At 39.4% G+C, this 17,203-nt stretch overlaps 1 protein-coding gene across 1 annotated transcript in view; it reads left to right on the top strand.

The window, feature by feature from the left end:
- The window catches only part of LOC117469493 (pigment epithelium-derived factor-like), a 20,637-nt gene extending 4,467 nt beyond the window's left edge, over positions 1-16,170 (top strand). Inside the window, exons 4-8 of the mRNA XM_034113916.1 lie at positions 1-145; positions 1,357-1,560; positions 2,173-2,312; positions 12,899-13,109; positions 15,395-16,170. The exon at positions 1-145 is cut by the window's left edge and continues 11 nt beyond it. Coding sequence (XP_033969807.1) covers positions 1-145; positions 1,357-1,560; positions 2,173-2,312; positions 12,899-13,109; positions 15,395-15,642 — 948 coding nt within the window. The 3' untranslated portion in view covers positions 15,643-16,170. The remainder of the gene's footprint in view (positions 146-1,356; positions 1,561-2,172; positions 2,313-12,898; positions 13,110-15,394) is intronic.
- The last annotated feature ends 1,033 nt before the right edge of the window (positions 16,171-17,203 follow it).

Here is a 17,203-nt window from a genome sequence, read left to right on the forward strand (position 1 = left end):
CGGGCTGAGCGGATGCTGTTCCGGGCCCTCCGGTACCACACCCTGCAGGACCCCCAGCTGCACGGCACCCTGAAGGACCTGCTGGCCTCCGTCCGGACCCCCGGGAAGGGCCTGAGTACCGCGGCCCGCCTCTACCTGTCCCGACGTGAGTCCATGTTGGGGGGCTGGATGTAAAATAATTCTACATGAATCTTTCTGTAAAAAAAAACAACTTTGATCTCACTAAAAGCAGCCTAGATCAGGGGTTCCCAACCGGGGGTACGGGGACCCCTAGGGGTTCTTAAAAAGATTAGGGACTGCAATATATTTCCACACAAAAAACGTTTTAAAATAAATGGTCATAATCCTGGTGTCTTGCCCCCAGAAGTATCAAAGCTTATGAAAGACAAGCCAGCTCAAGTGTCTCCTTTAAAGCTCTAGTCTTAAAAGATGTTGAAACTGCTGGAAGTGAGTCCAAATATACATTTTGTTCACTGAAAATGTGTGTAAATGTCAAGTTTAAATACAAGTGATTTTCATCTAAGGAGCAGTTGGGTTTAATACGATAACAAAGGGTTTAACACAAAAAAAAATGTAGGAGGTACCTCGAGAATGGCGACCAGCTCAAGGGGTCCACGAGACAAAAAAGGTTGGGAACCACTGGCCTAGATTATTATCTTTGAAGAAGCATGTGAATGTTGTTATGCTAGCTACAAGATGGTGAGCTTCAGCTTTTGTCAGTTTTTGGGAAATAATTGGTACCTGTTTGCATTACCCATAACCTTCTGGTGCGTCATTGGAAACTGTTTGGCGATTGGCAGGTCCTTTCAATATAGACTTGGCAGCTGATTAGATGAACCATTTCAATCACAGGCTTACTGCAACCAATCAGATCAACGGTTGTGGGGAAGGCTTCAGTGCCATTCTTTGCTAACTGAACCGCACCTGTAGCTCCTCAAAGGACTCTGGTTACACAAACTCAACACATGAAGCTGACAAGATTCATTATTGCAATATTGTGGGAGTCCATCTGCTTTGTGAGCTGAAAACATCTGTGTTTCCAGATGTTTGGCCTTCAGGTCACACATTAATCTGAAGTTCTCTCTGCGTGAGAGCTGCTCCAGCTCAGAAATAGCAGATTTACTATAGGTATTTTTGTGTTAAAAACAAACTAAATCTTTCATCAAATAAAGGCAAACCTTTTTGGATCTTCTGAATGGAAACACTGTAATGCAGTCATAGATAGGGTAAAACATGAAAACAGTTATATGTATGTTATATGTTACTATTCTGCATTATATGTCTAAAAACAACTCAAACTATGTTAAGTATTTTGATGAGTTCTGTACGTGACATTTTTAACTCTTTGTTCTTCAGGCATTCGTCCAAAGCAGGAGTTCTTCGCCCTGGTGGAGCAGCAGTACGGAGTTCGGCCTAAGACTCTGGCGGGAGGATCCAAAGACGTGTCCGAGATCAACACCTGGGTGTCTAAGGAGACCGGAGGGAAGGTGCAGCGCCTCCTGGCCAAGCCCCTCCCCCGAAACGCTGCAGTGCACACCGTCAGCGCCTCCTACTTCAAAGGTGAGTCCGATGAAGGGAGGCTGGTTCTCTGATTCTCTGGTTCTCTGGTTCTCTGGTGCTCTGGTTCTCTGGTTCTGATGTTCAGGATCCAGCTGCTATGGACAATCTTGCACTAATTTACATTTACATTTCCCAAAGATATTAAAGTGACTATTATTTTGTATATATTGATGGTTGTGCTTTTATTTATGTCTTAATGCACTGAAAAATCTGAAACTTTGACTTTAATTAAATGTATTATGTCAACAACTGTAACATAACTGTATTAGGTTAGTTGAAAGCAATAATGTTAGGTTTAGATAAAACATAATAGGTTCAACTTAATATTATTGCTTTCAACTAACCTAATACAGTTGTGTGAAATTTGTTGACATAATACATTTAATTAAAGTCATCGTTCCAGTTTTTTCAGTGTGTGTGCATATGTATACATGTGTCTGTTGATTGTGTATATATAGGATATATATATTTGCATACATATTTTTATATATATTTGTATTTTTGCATTTGGGATTGTGGGAAACGGTATTTCAATCTCTCTGTCTGTACACACAAACTGAAAGATTGACAATAAAGTTGGCTGACTATGAACTCAGTGTCTGCTGTGAACAGGGAAGTGGGTGACCCGCTTCGGTCAGAGTGGAGTGATGGAGAACTTCCAAGTGGACGGGGCGGAACCTGTCCGCGTTCCCATGATGCAACAGGATAACTACCCCGTGAAGATTGGCGCCGACTCGGACCTGAGCTGCACGGTGAGGATAATTTATTATCATAAAGCACAATGAGATGCGGTTGTAGCTGAGTCTATCATGCTGCACTCGATGAAAATAATAAAATACAACATCAAAAAAGCAGTAGTACATTCCTGAAGTTACTTTGTTCTTTGTTCATTTTTACACTTTCTGGGGCTCCAGAAATATAGCCAAAATGACATTCACAAATATTTTGATCACTATTGTGAGTATTCATTGCTTTAAGTGACACAGCACGTTTATTGTAACATGTAAGTAAACAAAGCACTGCTTTTACTTCCACGTTGTGCACAATGACAAGTCGCACCAGATGCCCCTGATCTGAAGCCTATACATTTCTTGAACGTACATTACAAAGTTGAGATGGTGCAATCGTTTTGTATAACAGGCAAATCAAAACATTAGTTTGAGCTTCAATACCCATAACTGTGAAGATGGAGTTCAGTACTCCACTGTCTGAGATCTGACCTGAACGCAGTTTCATCTCACAGGCCATAAGACTATTAAACATCTGCATTTTTTAACCTGTTAAGCCCGAGAGACCCCGGTACCGGGGCACTGCCGCAACATCTTGCAGGAAACAGTGTCTGAGGGCATGTTCATTTAAAGTGGACCTATCATGCTATATTTGGACCATACCTATATAAGGCATATTTATACTTTTTTTTTTTCAAAATACCAAACAGATCACGCATTTTAGCCATGCCTCATTTTGCTCAATTTGAATTTTTTTAGCTCTGTTTTTGCAAGGGCAGATTATGTGAGAACAGCACCATCTACAGGCCTGGCATATGTACTACAGCATCTCCAGCGCTTTCGAACGGCAATGGCCGTGGCTGTCTCCTCCTGATTGGTGGAGTTGGCCCAATAGCCGTAGCGCCACTGTCCTGACGTCAGGACAGTGTTCAAATCTGGATCAGTTTTTATCAGATCCGTTGCAGCCCCTTTTTTAGAGATTTGGGTATAGAGGAAAATAGAGAGGGTTGTGTTTTCTGACACTTGGTGAGTTCCCTGGAACACCGGGGACACATATTCATGTATAAAAGACGTACAAAAGTGCATTTTGCATGATAGGTCCCCTTTAATAAACTATGAATGTTTTATATCCATGTAACGGGAAGAAACTCATCTAACTGATCATTTTTTTTTTTTTTTCAAAAAACCCCCCACAATGCTAACGCTGAGCCTCTGAATTAGCAACGAGCGAAAAAAGCTAACAGATTACTGCACCGAAAAACACTCACAAAACCTTATTATTTATCTTTTCTGCACATCTATGACATCGTTTCACATCGTGAGGTGACACAGAATCGAAGGGTACCCTCATTATCACTGAATTATACGAAATCGCGACGTTATAAGCAAAAACAGACATCAAAACATGAGGCGCTAGGTAGCTAAAAATGCTAACATGGTTACCTTGTCTCTGTAGTCTCTACAAAGTGGTCTTCAATGGCATTAAAATGATAAAAACGTTGCTGAAGTTAATCCATAGGTTAATCCAATGTGTCTGTGTCCCTTTGAAATGATTTCTGATAATCCATGAGCAATAAAACTGCTTTTCCGTTTCTAGATGTCAGAGCTAGAGTGTAGGTTCACTCTCATGCAAAACTACAGGCGCAAAGCCCGCAGCTTTTTGTTTTACAACGAGTGTGTGTGGGGGAATCCCCCTTCGATTCTATTGGCTCTAACGGTCAGAAAGAGGTGTCAACCATCAAAATCGACCAAGGGGGGTCAGAGATATGGAGAAAAAAAACATTTCCACCCAAATCACCTCAGAGGTGGGGTGGTTTTGGCTAAACCTCTCTAAAAAGGTCAAATGTCACTTGTTTTGCATCAATCTTGATACAGGGTACTTATTATATGTTGTACTTTGGATTCCTAAAGCTTTTAGTCTACCTTACCATCATCCAAGGGTGGTTTTCACTATAAGTAAAAAAGAATTTTTGGACGGACACTATAATTTACAGTTTTTTACTATGTTCAATCTGAATTTTCTTTAAAATAAAAAACATCTATATTGTTCTGACTTTTCTACATCCAACTCACAGGTTTATCATTACTTTGAGAAAAAAGATTATTAATTTAATCCTTTTAGAAGGGAAGATATGGTCATTTGTTCTGGGAATGTCATTTTCGAGCCTGAGACCTGAAAAACAGGTTCAGGGCTTAACCTGTTACGCACCTTCCGCCCGGTACCGGGCTGATAAACGCGTCATTTGCAGGAAACAACGTCTAAGGAATCTTAATATTGAATAAAACTATGAATGTGTTATATCCATGTAACGGGAAGAAACTCAGCTAACTGATCTTTTTAATTTTTTTTTTCAAAAAAACCCCACAATGCTAGCACTCAGCCTCTGAATTAGCCACGAGCGAAAAAAATGTAACGTAAAGCGGCACCTGAACTCACACTAACTCCCTTATTACTTATCCTAGATGCACAACCAACCACTCGTTTTTGGTGTCCTGGAGACACTGAATCTAACGGTGCCCTCTTCAATACTCAGTGATAAACATTCGCGACGCTATAAACGAAAGCGTACATCATAACATGTGGAGCTAAGTAGCTAGAAACGCTAACATGGCTTACCTTGGTCAAAACTGGTCTTCAATGGCATTAAAACGATAAAACGATGCTGCAGTTAATCCATAGGTTCATCCTATGTATCTGTGCCTTCTTTGAAATTATTTCTGATAATCCATAAGCAATAAAACTGCGTTTTACTTTCCAAATGCCAGAGCTAGAATGTAGCTCCACTCTAACCTAGATTTTCAAACGCGAAGCGCCCACCTTTTCTCTTTACAACGAGTGTGTGTGTGGGCCTCCCCCTTCGATTCTATTGGCTCTAACGGTCAGAAAGGTGTGTCAACGATCCCAATCGAGTAAGGGGGGCCAGAGATAGGTCAAATCCACCCAAATGACCCCAGAAGTGGGGGTTTTTGGCTAAATCAAGTCAAATTTCACTTGTTTTGCATCAATCTTGATACAGGGTACTTATTATATGTTGTACTTTGGATTCCTAAAGCTTTTAGTCTACTAACCCATCATCCAAGGGTAGTTTTCACTATCTGTAAAAAATAATATTTGGACGGACACTATAATTTACAGTTTTTTACTATGTAAAATCTGAATTTTCTTTAAAATAAAAAACATTTATATTGATTCTGACACTTCTACATCCAACTCACAGATGTAACCTTGCTTTGATAAAAGAAATTATTCATATAACCCTTTTAGAAGTTAAGTTGTAGTCATTTGTTTTGGGCATGTCATTTTCGAGCCTGAAACATGAAAAACAGGCTCGGTGCTTAACAGGTTAACAGGTTAACCTGTTTCACGCCTTCCCCCCGGTACCGGGCGGATAAACGCGTCATTTGCAGGAAACAACGTCTAAGGAATCTTAATATTGAATAAAACTATGAATGTGTTATATCCATGTAACGGGAAGAAACTCAGCTAACTGATCTTTTTAATTTTTTTTTTCAAAAAAAAACCACAATGCTAGCACTCAGCCTCTGAATTAGCCTCGATCGAAAAAACGGGACCGACAAAGGCACATAAACTCACTCAGAACTCCCTTATTACTTATCCTAGATGCACAACCAAACACTATTTTTTGGTGTCCTGGAGACACTGAATCTAACGGTGCCCACCTCAACACTCAGTGATAAACATTCGCGACGCTATCAACGAAAGCGTACATCATCACATGTGGAGCCAAGAAGCTAAACATGTAAATATGACTTACCTTGGTCAAAAGTGGTCTTCAATGGCATTAAAACGATAAAAAAACGATGCTGCAGTTAATCCATAGGTTCATCCTATGTGTCTGTGCCTTCTTTGAAATTATTTCTGATAATCCATAAGCAATACAACTGCGTTTTAGTTTCCAAACTCCAGAAGGAGACATTCCTCCAGTTTAGTTTCGCTTTCCACACGCGAAGCGGCAACATTTTTTCTTTACAATGTGTGTCTATGTGATTCTCCTCCTTCGATTCTATTGGCTCTAACGGTCACAAGGGTATGTCAACCAACCAGATCGAGCAAGGGGGGCCAGAGATAGGTCAAATCCACCCAAATGACCCCAGATGGCCCAGTTTTTGGCTAAATCTCTCTAAAAAGGTCAAATTTCACTTGTTTTGCATCAATCTTGATACAGGGTACTTATTATATGTTGTACTTTGGATTCCTAAAGCTTTTAGTCTACTAACCCATCATCCAAGGGTAGTTTTCACTATCTGTAAAAAATAATTTTTGGACGGACACTATAATTTACAGTTTTTTACTATGTAAAATCTGAATTTTCTTTAAAATAAAAAACATTTATATTGATTCTGACACTTCTACATCCAACTCACAGGTTTATCATTACTTTGAGAAAAGATTATTAATTTAACCCTTTTAGAAGGGAAGATATGGTCATTTGTTCTGGGAATGTCATTTTCGAGCCTGAGACCTGAAAAACAGGCTCAGAGTGGAACAGGTTAAAGAACATCCATAAACATTCATCTGTTTTGCAAATTATTTATCCAATATATCATATTCCATTTACTTGTGTATAGACTCTTCTTGCACTATTTCTATTGTATTTGTATTTACTTGCACATCTCAAAACATTCTCTTGCACTATTTTATCTGTTTTATGTGTTTTATGTCCTATACAGATGTACCTACCCATGTGGGCCCGTGATCGGCACAGGGTGGGCCCCTGCTGAAAGGAGGTGGTTTGGCATTGGGATATATATTTTTTAAATCCACTGGAGCAGAGAGAGGAGCTGTGGATTATTGTTATTGATTAATGCATCAGTGTTTTTTAGGGTCACTAAACTCACTTAAAATGAAAGCGTTTAGTTTATTTAATAAAAGAGCACATGTTCAATGTGAAAAGTGACAGTAGATAGAGATTAGTTGCAATTTGGTGCTATATATATATATATATATTTTTTTTTAAACACCTTGAATTTCAGGGGGGGCGCAGCGCCCCTCCAAGACAATGGTAGGGGAAACACTGAGAGACATGTAATCATTTACAAAACATCACCATGTTTTTATTTAACAAAATAATGTTGTTTAATCCACGTTGGCGTACTGTCTATAACTACAAAAACCATCGGTTTGTTTTTTCATCAGGAAATGCAGACCGGCTCAAACAAACTATTTTTAATCATCATCCTCACGATCATTTAATGTATCATATGTTCCCGGAATTGACATGAAAGCACTAATAAATGTGGTTTAATCCACGTGAGTTTACAACTACAAAAATAATCAGTTTGTTTTTATATCACATCCGACGGGAGGAAATGCAGCAGCTCTCACTACCGATTTTTAATCCTAATTTAATCATCATCTTCACGATCATTTATGTTTATGTTCGCCGAATTGACATGAAAGCACTGACAAATATGAATATACTGTTGTCAACTTCATTAAAACTTTATTAACTTGCCCAAACTCAGTAATTCACTAAAAAGAGGTTTATTTTTAATGAAGCCTCGTCATCTCACCATGGGCAAACGGGCTGTATTATTAGTGTTTAAAGGTGGGGTAGGTAAGTTTGAGAAACCGGCTCGAGATACACTTTTTGTTATATTCCATGGAATGCTCTTAACATCCCGATAGCAATGAATATCTTAAGTGCTTTGACAAAAAATCCATAAAAAAATGTAATCTGTGGAAGCCGTAGTACTGTAAAAAGCACGACCAATCATTTTAGCCGGGCCGGCTAAAATAACTGGATGGCCTACCTGCCTGTCAGCCTTCCATCTGTGCACAAACTTATCTCGTGCCCTCATTGGTCATGTGCGCGTTCGTGTGTGTTGGAGGAGGGGCTCTGTAAGGAAGTGGGAGATTTTTTTCCGGCTGTGTATTTTCAAATTCTAGCGCACTCGAGCTGGTTTCTCCAAAATTACCTACCCTACCTTTAATATTACTGCTATAACAATCACACATTGAGTTCATTGTTGTGCAATGTTAAAATCAGACCATTCTTTTTTTTTAAATAGTCTGAGGCTGCTTTTACACGGGAACGTTTGCGTTTATGCACAGTATGCGCTTTCATAAAAGTCTTCCGTTCACATGCATTCGTTTCATTTAACGTGTCTGTTCAAACGAGACCGCTGGAAACGCTGTAGTACATATGCCGGGACTGTAAGTGGCACTGTAACTTCCACCACAAAATACACCAAAAGCAGCGAAGAAGACCCCGGAGCAGCCCCGCAGCAATGTTGCCATGGCTACCCTTCTGTTTATGCCCCGTGGTGGATTTAGCAACATGTAGTAGTTCATGTAATTCTCCATGTCCACTTGTTGCTGATGGTTGTGGTAGAGGAGCTGTAGATTTTGCACTAACATCTGTAGCATGGTCGAGCTGTAGATGTTGTACTAACATCTGTAGCATGGTCAGTAGCAGTAGCACTAGCAGTAGCTACTGACAGTAGCTACTGGCCATGCTACAGCAGTGAGCAGCAGAGGCGGGGAGAGGTGGGGCTATCGTTATTTTTTCAGGAAATATTCGTATAGAGGCGATTACACGGACTCGTTTGACCCCCCAGAGCGTTTCGTTTGCAAATCTATCCACCTTGGGACCCGTTATCGTTTGTGGGGTCCGTTTGTTACGGCCTCGTGTAAATAATAGGGCTATACGCAAGAGAAACTATGCAGATACAAGCCGTTTCGTTCTCGTGTAAATGTGGCCTGAATGAAACGGCAGCTCTCAGGTGATCAGCTGTGTGTTTACACACCTAATGGCCCATCAGCCACAGTTCTCCCCCCCCCTGATCTCTCTTCTCCAGCAGTAAAGTTAACTGTAGGTTTGCATATTTATGCAGTGATCTGTCTCTTCATCTCTGAAATATGAACGTTAGTTTTTACTGAAATTATCAAATAAAGTAAACATTTCACAGTGTTTACAAACATTGACCATAACGTTCACCAGCCCCCACCCCCCTCTGAGTGACAAGCTGAGAAGTCAACTACTGTCAGGGAACATACTGTTACCCAGTTAGCTGTCTTTGTGTATTGCAACCAGCTGCAATGTATGGATCCACCAGGGAGAGCCGTGATGGACGCTGCCACAATGAAAATCATATGAAATAAACAGCTGATTCCTCACACACACAGTAGCCTGTTGTTTCTATGCATAAAATAGTGAGAAACATGCCTCTGGTTAATTATTATATAACTTGTTTTCTCCATAAAAGCTGGTGTGGTGGGTTGAAAGCAATACGGGAGGGAGGTGAAAATAACTATATTGTAGAATACAGAACAATTGTGATGCCGTGGCTTTATCTGAAAACTGAGAGCATAATTGCATTTATGGCCCAGGACAGACATATTTATTTAGATATGTTTTTTTTTTTTTTTTTTTTTTTAACAAGAGATAGTAGCCTATGTTTCAAATAATTGCCCATCGGAATGTGTGGAGAAAGTCTCCCAAGGGAGATGGGAGACTTTTGACTTTTGTCACATTCCGATGGACAATCGGAATTACATGCAGGGCAGCATTGCCGGTCTGAAAGGGTCTATGGAAATATCAAACATTTAACTAGAGAATGCAATTCCTGAAGAAATTGCTAGTGGGAATGCTTTATGCTGAAAAGCTGATGCTGAATTGCTATGCTGAAATGTAATGTGTGAAGAATTTAGATTGAAATGATACATGAACACTGGGGGCTAGAATGTGTGATAAGAGAAGAAAAGAAAGTAAAAAGGCTTGGAAAAGCAGCAGAATATTTGAACTGCAAACTATTGAACTAACTTGATGGCGAATGATCTGTCGCCATGGCAACGGTATTTGATGACAACCCATAATACGCTTAGATATGTTGATGGCTGCATCGTTACCAAACCTGTGAAGTTTTGGGCTGTTTGGAGCATTTTCACTGAAGTTATGAGAAAACCGTGTTTCATGGCGAGCATTGTGTTGCCATGGCAACGGCATTTGAAGAAATCTCAAAACTGTCCCGTAGATGTCTTCACGGCTGGACTGTTAGCACACATGTGAAGTTTTAGCACTTTTTGACAATTTTCATAGGAGTTATAGCAATATCGTGTTTTATTGCAAGGGATTGCCATGGCAACATCTTTTGAGGAAAACTCACTAATGGCCCATAGACATGTTGAGGGCTGGACCATTAACTGTCATCTGAAGTCTGGTGGTGTTTTGACCATTTTCATATCAGATACGACAACATCGTGTTTTGTGGCGAGGGATGCGTTTCCATGGAAACAGCCTATGGTGAGATCTCAGATTTGGCGTAGAGTTGTTGAGGCATGGACCGGTGATATACAAACGAAGTTTGGGGGACGATCGGACCGTGTCCATTGGAGTTACAGCGACATCGTGTTTTATGGCGAGGGACGGCATATGATGACACCCCATAATTGACGTAGAGCTGTTGAGGGCAGGACCATTAACCATTATCTGAAGTCTGCTGCTGTTTTATGGCGAGGGATGCGTTGCCATAGTAACACCACATTACGTAACATCAGATTTGATATAGAGCTGTGTTAACCATTATCTGAAGTCTGCTGCTCTGAGCATTACAGTAAGAGTTATGACATCATCGTGTTCCATGACACAGGTGTTTATATTTGAGCTAACGACATGTCTAGAGATCAAAGGTTTCCATGGTGATGTGCAGTAATCAGTGAGAGGAGAGCATTTGCATTGTTCTGAATGAGAGATAAACCTCTTACATGTGAATGTTTTGTTGAAGAACCGTAACAGATATCGGTGAAATTTCAAAGTGTGAAGCATGTCAAGGAACTTGAGCATCTGAAGTGTACCTTTTGTGTACTTCCGGGTTAATAATGTGGCCTTTTTGGCAGATTAACTAAAGGTGTGCGGCTGCTGTGGTGGGGAAAGATGAGGCTGAACTTACAATGGGGTTTAATGGAGACATGTTGAAAGTTTTTGTCCCTTCATGCCCTCAAGAGGCATTTTGTTTAATTATTTTGCTTAATTTTATTTTTATTTTTCAAGCTACGAGATGTTTTCCTACGTTCCTCATGAAAAATTATGTCTCAGGAATGTAGGGTTTGGGAATTATGGCATGTTTAAAAGAAAATATGAAAGCAAAATGTAATCTGTCCTCCACTCTAGCTGTGACATCACACACTCTAAAATCTGAAGTAGGCCTCTTTACCAAGATCTGAACAATGTTTAATATCTCTAAAAGTAAGAATCAGATTTAAAAGTTGTGTTACACGAATAATGTCAGAAAGATGTGTAACATTTTAAAGTTGGAATGAGGTTTCTGAGTGAAAGTATGAAGGAACAGTTAGCAGTTGAAGTCGCATGAAGATTTTTCAAGTCTGAAGAGTTTCTCCATTGACTTCCATGTTAAAAATGTGATGAATTATGGGATGTATCTCTGGAATTATGAAAGTTATGAATGAGAAAAGTAATAGCCATCGATTCCCGACCGAGCTGAACGTTTTGATGTTTGAACAGAGTTTCTGCGATGTGGAATGTGGGAGCAGAAGAGGCGCAAAATAACCCGGCGGAATAATAAAGAATTTTGTGCGTAGAAGAACAAGTAGTGGGAATGCTGTATCAGCATTCCCACTAAATTAAAGTTTTAAAAACAGTGACAGGTTAAAATCCGAGGTGGAAGAAGTATTCCGATTATTTAACTAGGTAAAAAGACGTGTTAGAAGCAAATGTCCTGCATTCCAAATTGTCAATAGCCCAAGTGAAAAGTATTATCATCTGAAAGTAAAATGAATCATTATGTTATTAGTATTAAATACATATAATTATTTGTACAACTTATATTTAGAAATACTCCGTTGTAATTATTGATGCATAAATGTGTTCATCCATTCAATGTGGCATCTATAATGGGGTTAATGTTAATGTGCTATAATGATATTATTTAATAATACAACACATTACTGTATAATACGTGATCATGTATGAGTTGATTTACTTTGATCTACTGTACTGTGTACACCACAACAATATTAAAAAATATATACTGCATATTAAAGCAAACTATTGTAAAGGTAAAAGTATGAGCATAAAAAATAAAGAAGTGTAAACATTTACATTATGATTATTTAATATATAAAGACTATATATTATTGAATTACAATTAAGATAATAAGATTAGATATACTTTATTTGATCTAAAATATTTCGGTTGGAATCTGCTGGGTGGAGTCCTATCTGGAGTGCTACATCTGTATATATATTCATGTTGCTCTGTTGGATGACTTCAGTTTTTCATTGCCATATCTACACTGTAGCTGCTTAGCACATGATGATAAAGCATTTGGGGATTTTCATAATTTTCAGAAAAAGTCAGAATTTTGTGGAAAAGTTTGAATTTTGAGATTTTCCTGAAAAAAGTCAGAAGTTTTTGATTTTCAGAGAAAAGTCAGACTTTATGAAAAATGACTGTATCTATCTTTTATCTGATTTATCTGTTTTACTTGTTCTATGTCCTACATATATTCATGTTGCTCTATTGGCCTGTATAGCCTGTGACTTCAGCTTTGCATTACCATAATGAAAAGCTACACTGTAGCTGCTGAGCATATGATGATAAAGCCCTGTATCTTGAAATTCCTGCAGATCGCTCAGATCCAGATGCAGGACGACATCAGCATGTACGTGTTCCTGCCGGACGACGTGACGTCCAACACCACGCTGCTGGAGGAGAGTCTGACGGCAGAGTTCGTGCAGGACCTCTCCATGACGCTGATTCCTGTCGAGGTGTCCCTGTCGCTGCCCGCCCTGAAACTCAGCTTCTCCACCAACCTGCTGCCGCTGCTCACTGACCTGGGTTAGTCACAAACCATCCAACCAAAAACACATTCAGAAAACCATTGACTTCCAGACCAGAGGACATGGAAGTGATTAACCGGTTAAGCCGAAGAGACCCCGGTACCGGGGCCCTCTCGCAACATCTTGCAGGAAACAGTGTCTGAGGGCATCTTAATATTTAATAAACTATGAATGTTTTATATCCATGTAACGGGAAGAAACTCATTTTTTTTAAAGCCCACAATGCTAACGCTGAGCCTCTGAATTAGCAACGAGCGAAAAATGCTAACAGATTACTGCACCGAAACTCACTCATAAAACCTTATTATTTATCTTTTCTGCACATCCAACACATCGATTCACATTGTGAGGTGACACAGAATCGATGGGTACATACATTATCACTCTATGATACGAACTTGCGACTTTATAAACAAAAACAGACATCAAAACATGTGGCGCTAGGTAGCTAAAAACGCTAACATCGTTTACCTGTGTCGTTGTCTGGTCAAAAGTAGTCTTCAATGGGATTAAAACGATAAAAACGCTGCTGAAGTTAATCCATAGGTTAACCTTTTAAGCCCTGAGCCTGTTTTTCAGGTCTCAGGCTCGAAAATGACATTCCCAGAACAAATGACCATATCTTCCCTTCTAAAAGGGTTAAATTAATAATCTTTTTTCTCAAAGTAATGATAAACCTGTGAGTTGGATGTAGAAAAGTCAGAATCAATATAGATGTTTTTTATTTTAAAGAAAATTCAGATTTTACATAGTAAAAAACTGTAAATTATAGTGTCCGTCCAAATATTCTTTTTTACTTATAGTGAAAACTACCCTTGGATGATGGTAAGGTAGACTAAAAGCTTTAGGAATCCAAAGTACAACATATAATAAGTATCCTGTATCAAGATTGATGCAAAACAAGTGACATTTGACTTTTTTAGAGAGATTTAGCAAAAAGAAACCACTTCTGGGGTCATTATTTCTGATAATCCATAAGCAATAAACCTGCTTTTCCGTTTCCAGATGTCAGAGCGAGAGATAGGTTCACTCTGACGCAAACCTGCATGCGCAAAGCCCTCACCTTTTTTTTTTACCATGTGTGTGTGTGGGGAAATTCCCCTTCGATTCTATTGGCTCTAACGGTCAGAAAGAGATGTCAATCACCAAAATCGACCAATGGGTTCCAGAGAAACGGTAAAACCCCCATTTCCACCCAAATCACCTCAGAGGTGGAGTTGTTTTTGCTAAACCTCTCTAAAAAAGTCAAATGTCACTTGTTTTGCATCAATCTTGATACAGGGTACTTATTATATGTTGTACTTTGGATTCCTAAAGCTTTTAGTCTACCTTACCATCATCCAAGGGTAGTTTTCACTATAAGTAAAAAAGAATTTTTGGACGGACACTATACTTTACAGTTTTTTACTATGTTCAATCTGAATTTTCTTTAAAATAAAAAACATCTATATTGATTCTGACTTTTCTACATCCAACTCACAGGTTTATCATTACTTTGAGAAAAAAGATTATTAATGTAACCCTTTTAGAAGGGAAGATATGGTCATTTGTTCTGGGAATGTCATTTTCGAGCCTGAGACCTGAAAAACAGGCTCAGGGCTTAACAGGTTAAATAAGATAACATGACATACGATACGACATGATACGATAATACTTTAATGGTCAGATCAAGTGTGAAATTCGAGTTGCATCACAGCAGCTCCATGTGCAACATCAACAGACAAATATCAAGACACATGAAAAACAAACAACACACATTGCACATAACAGCAGGATCAGTGAGAGAAAAGCTGCTCAAAGAGCCTTCAGATCAGATTCAGCTGTGAGGAGTAAATAAAATGGACCTTTATTAATCCCCGAGGGTAAATTCAGTAGTTTAACAGCAACAGGGTGAGAATGAAAAACAGGACAGCACAGATTCACACAGATTAGAGTTTATAGAAATCAGTGTCCCAACATCTAACTAAGTCCAATAAAGAGTAAGAGTAAGGTGAAAGAAATAGAGAAAAGACAAAAAGAAACAAAGGAGAGCTGCTAAACAGGCTGCCACTCAGGGCGGCGCCAAGTAAATCAGAATTAGAATCAGAATCAGAAACAGGTTTATCACCAGGTAGGTTGACACGTACGAGGAATTTGACTTGGTGTCGTGGTGCATGCATAAAAGTAAAACAAAAATGAGACACAGATAGACAACTATTTTAAGAAAACTACAATAACATAAAAAAATAAGAAAAAGCAGTACTTACATTGAGTATCATACTGACTCATTCATGCCTCCTGCAGGACTCTCTGATTGGCTCGCAGACACGGACCTGGAGAAGATCTCGACCCAGGCTACCAAGCTGGGAAGTGTCAATCACAAGGTCGCCATGGAGACGGCGCCCGAGGGGAACCAATACCCGAGGAGCGGTGCTCCGGGTCACCTGACGTACCGCGTGGACCGCCCCTTCCTGTTCCTGATCCGGGACGAGGCCTCGGGCGCGCTGCTGTTCATCGGCAGAGTGGTCAACCCTAAAACCCTGACAATGTAACACACACACACACACATGCTTTCTCTACAACAGATATCACACTTTTCCAAAATGTTTCACACTTTTAGGGGAATTTGCAAACTATGTGTGAAACTGCATGTGGTGAGAACAAGTCTGAATAACAATGATAGACACACACACACACACACACACACACACACACACACACACGCACACACACACACACACACACACACACACACACACACACACACACACACACACGCACACACACACACACACACACACACACACACACACACACACACACACACACACACACACACACACACACACACACACTCACTCTTAGCAGGTTCTAGGAGGGGTTTCAGCTGTTTGCTTATATTTGCGAGGATATTTGATTTAACGTTTTCGTCTTATATTTAATTTTTTCACGATGAAACATGTTAGCGTGCTCATGTTAGCATGACAAACACACTGACAATATTCTGAGCTCAAAAGTGTAGTTTTAGAGAAAATAAATCAAATGTTTTCTTCAAAGAAATAAACGACAATGAAAGGAAACACGTCTCTCTGGTTCCGTTTGTTCCTGCTCCCCAGAGGATGAACCTTTCATTTCTTAAAGAGGCCCTATTCTTCTTCTGTGGTGTTCCTTCTCCTGTAGTGTGTTATATAGGTTTTAGTGCATGTAAATGGTCTGCAAAGTCCCTGTGTTCCCTCCAGAGGGAGTTTCTCTCCCACACACTCCCCCGAACTTTGACAAAATAAAATGAGGTATAAATGAGTGTGCGTGTGTGTGTGTGTGTGTGTGTGTGTGTGTGTGTGTGTGTGTTTGTGTGTGTGTGTGTGTGAGTGTGTGTGTGTGTGTGTCCTGCACACATGTGGTCTTGATTTTCCACGGAAAGATTCCTGAGGTTTCTGCAACGCTGCCCAGGAGAAACTGGAGAAGAAGAAGAAGAAGAAGATTTTTGGATCCTTCAGAACAACGATATAAAAAACTCAAAGTAAAAGTCTTGCCATCAAAATCCAACATGAGAAAACTGCAGGAGAAATGTCTCCTGCTGTGAGTGATAGTGTTGAAAGACATTCTCAGATCCTTTATTGCAGTATCTGGAAAATACTCCACTCCAAGTACAATGTAATGCATTCAAAACCAAGAAAAACTAGCAAAATTGAGTTTTGGAAAAAAATGACTCAAAAGAAAAGCAGCCAATATTGTAATTTAGGTAGACAAAAAAAAGGTCATGTCTTTGTTCAGGCATGCATTTTAAAGGCAGGTTTATACAGCAGCTTTCAACACAAGGGAATTCAAAGTTTACAGAAACTAAAGACATTAGTGCAGCAGAATCACGTTATAAAATGTTAACCCCTGAGCCTGTTTTCCAGGTCTCAGGCTCGAAAATGACATTCCCAGAACAAATGACTATAACTTCACTTCTAAAAGGGGTAAATTAATAATCTTTTTTCTCAAAGTAATGATAAACCTGTGAGTTGGATTTAGAAGAGTCAGAATCAATATAGATGTTTTTTATTTTAAAGTAAATTCAGATTGAACATAGTAATAAAATGTAAATGATAGTGTCCGTCCAAAAGAAAA

This window comes from Trematomus bernacchii, unplaced genomic scaffold (assembly GCF_902827165.1).
Source record: "Trematomus bernacchii unplaced genomic scaffold, fTreBer1.1, whole genome shotgun sequence".
Taxonomy (NCBI): domain Eukaryota; kingdom Metazoa; phylum Chordata; class Actinopteri; order Perciformes; family Nototheniidae; genus Trematomus; species Trematomus bernacchii.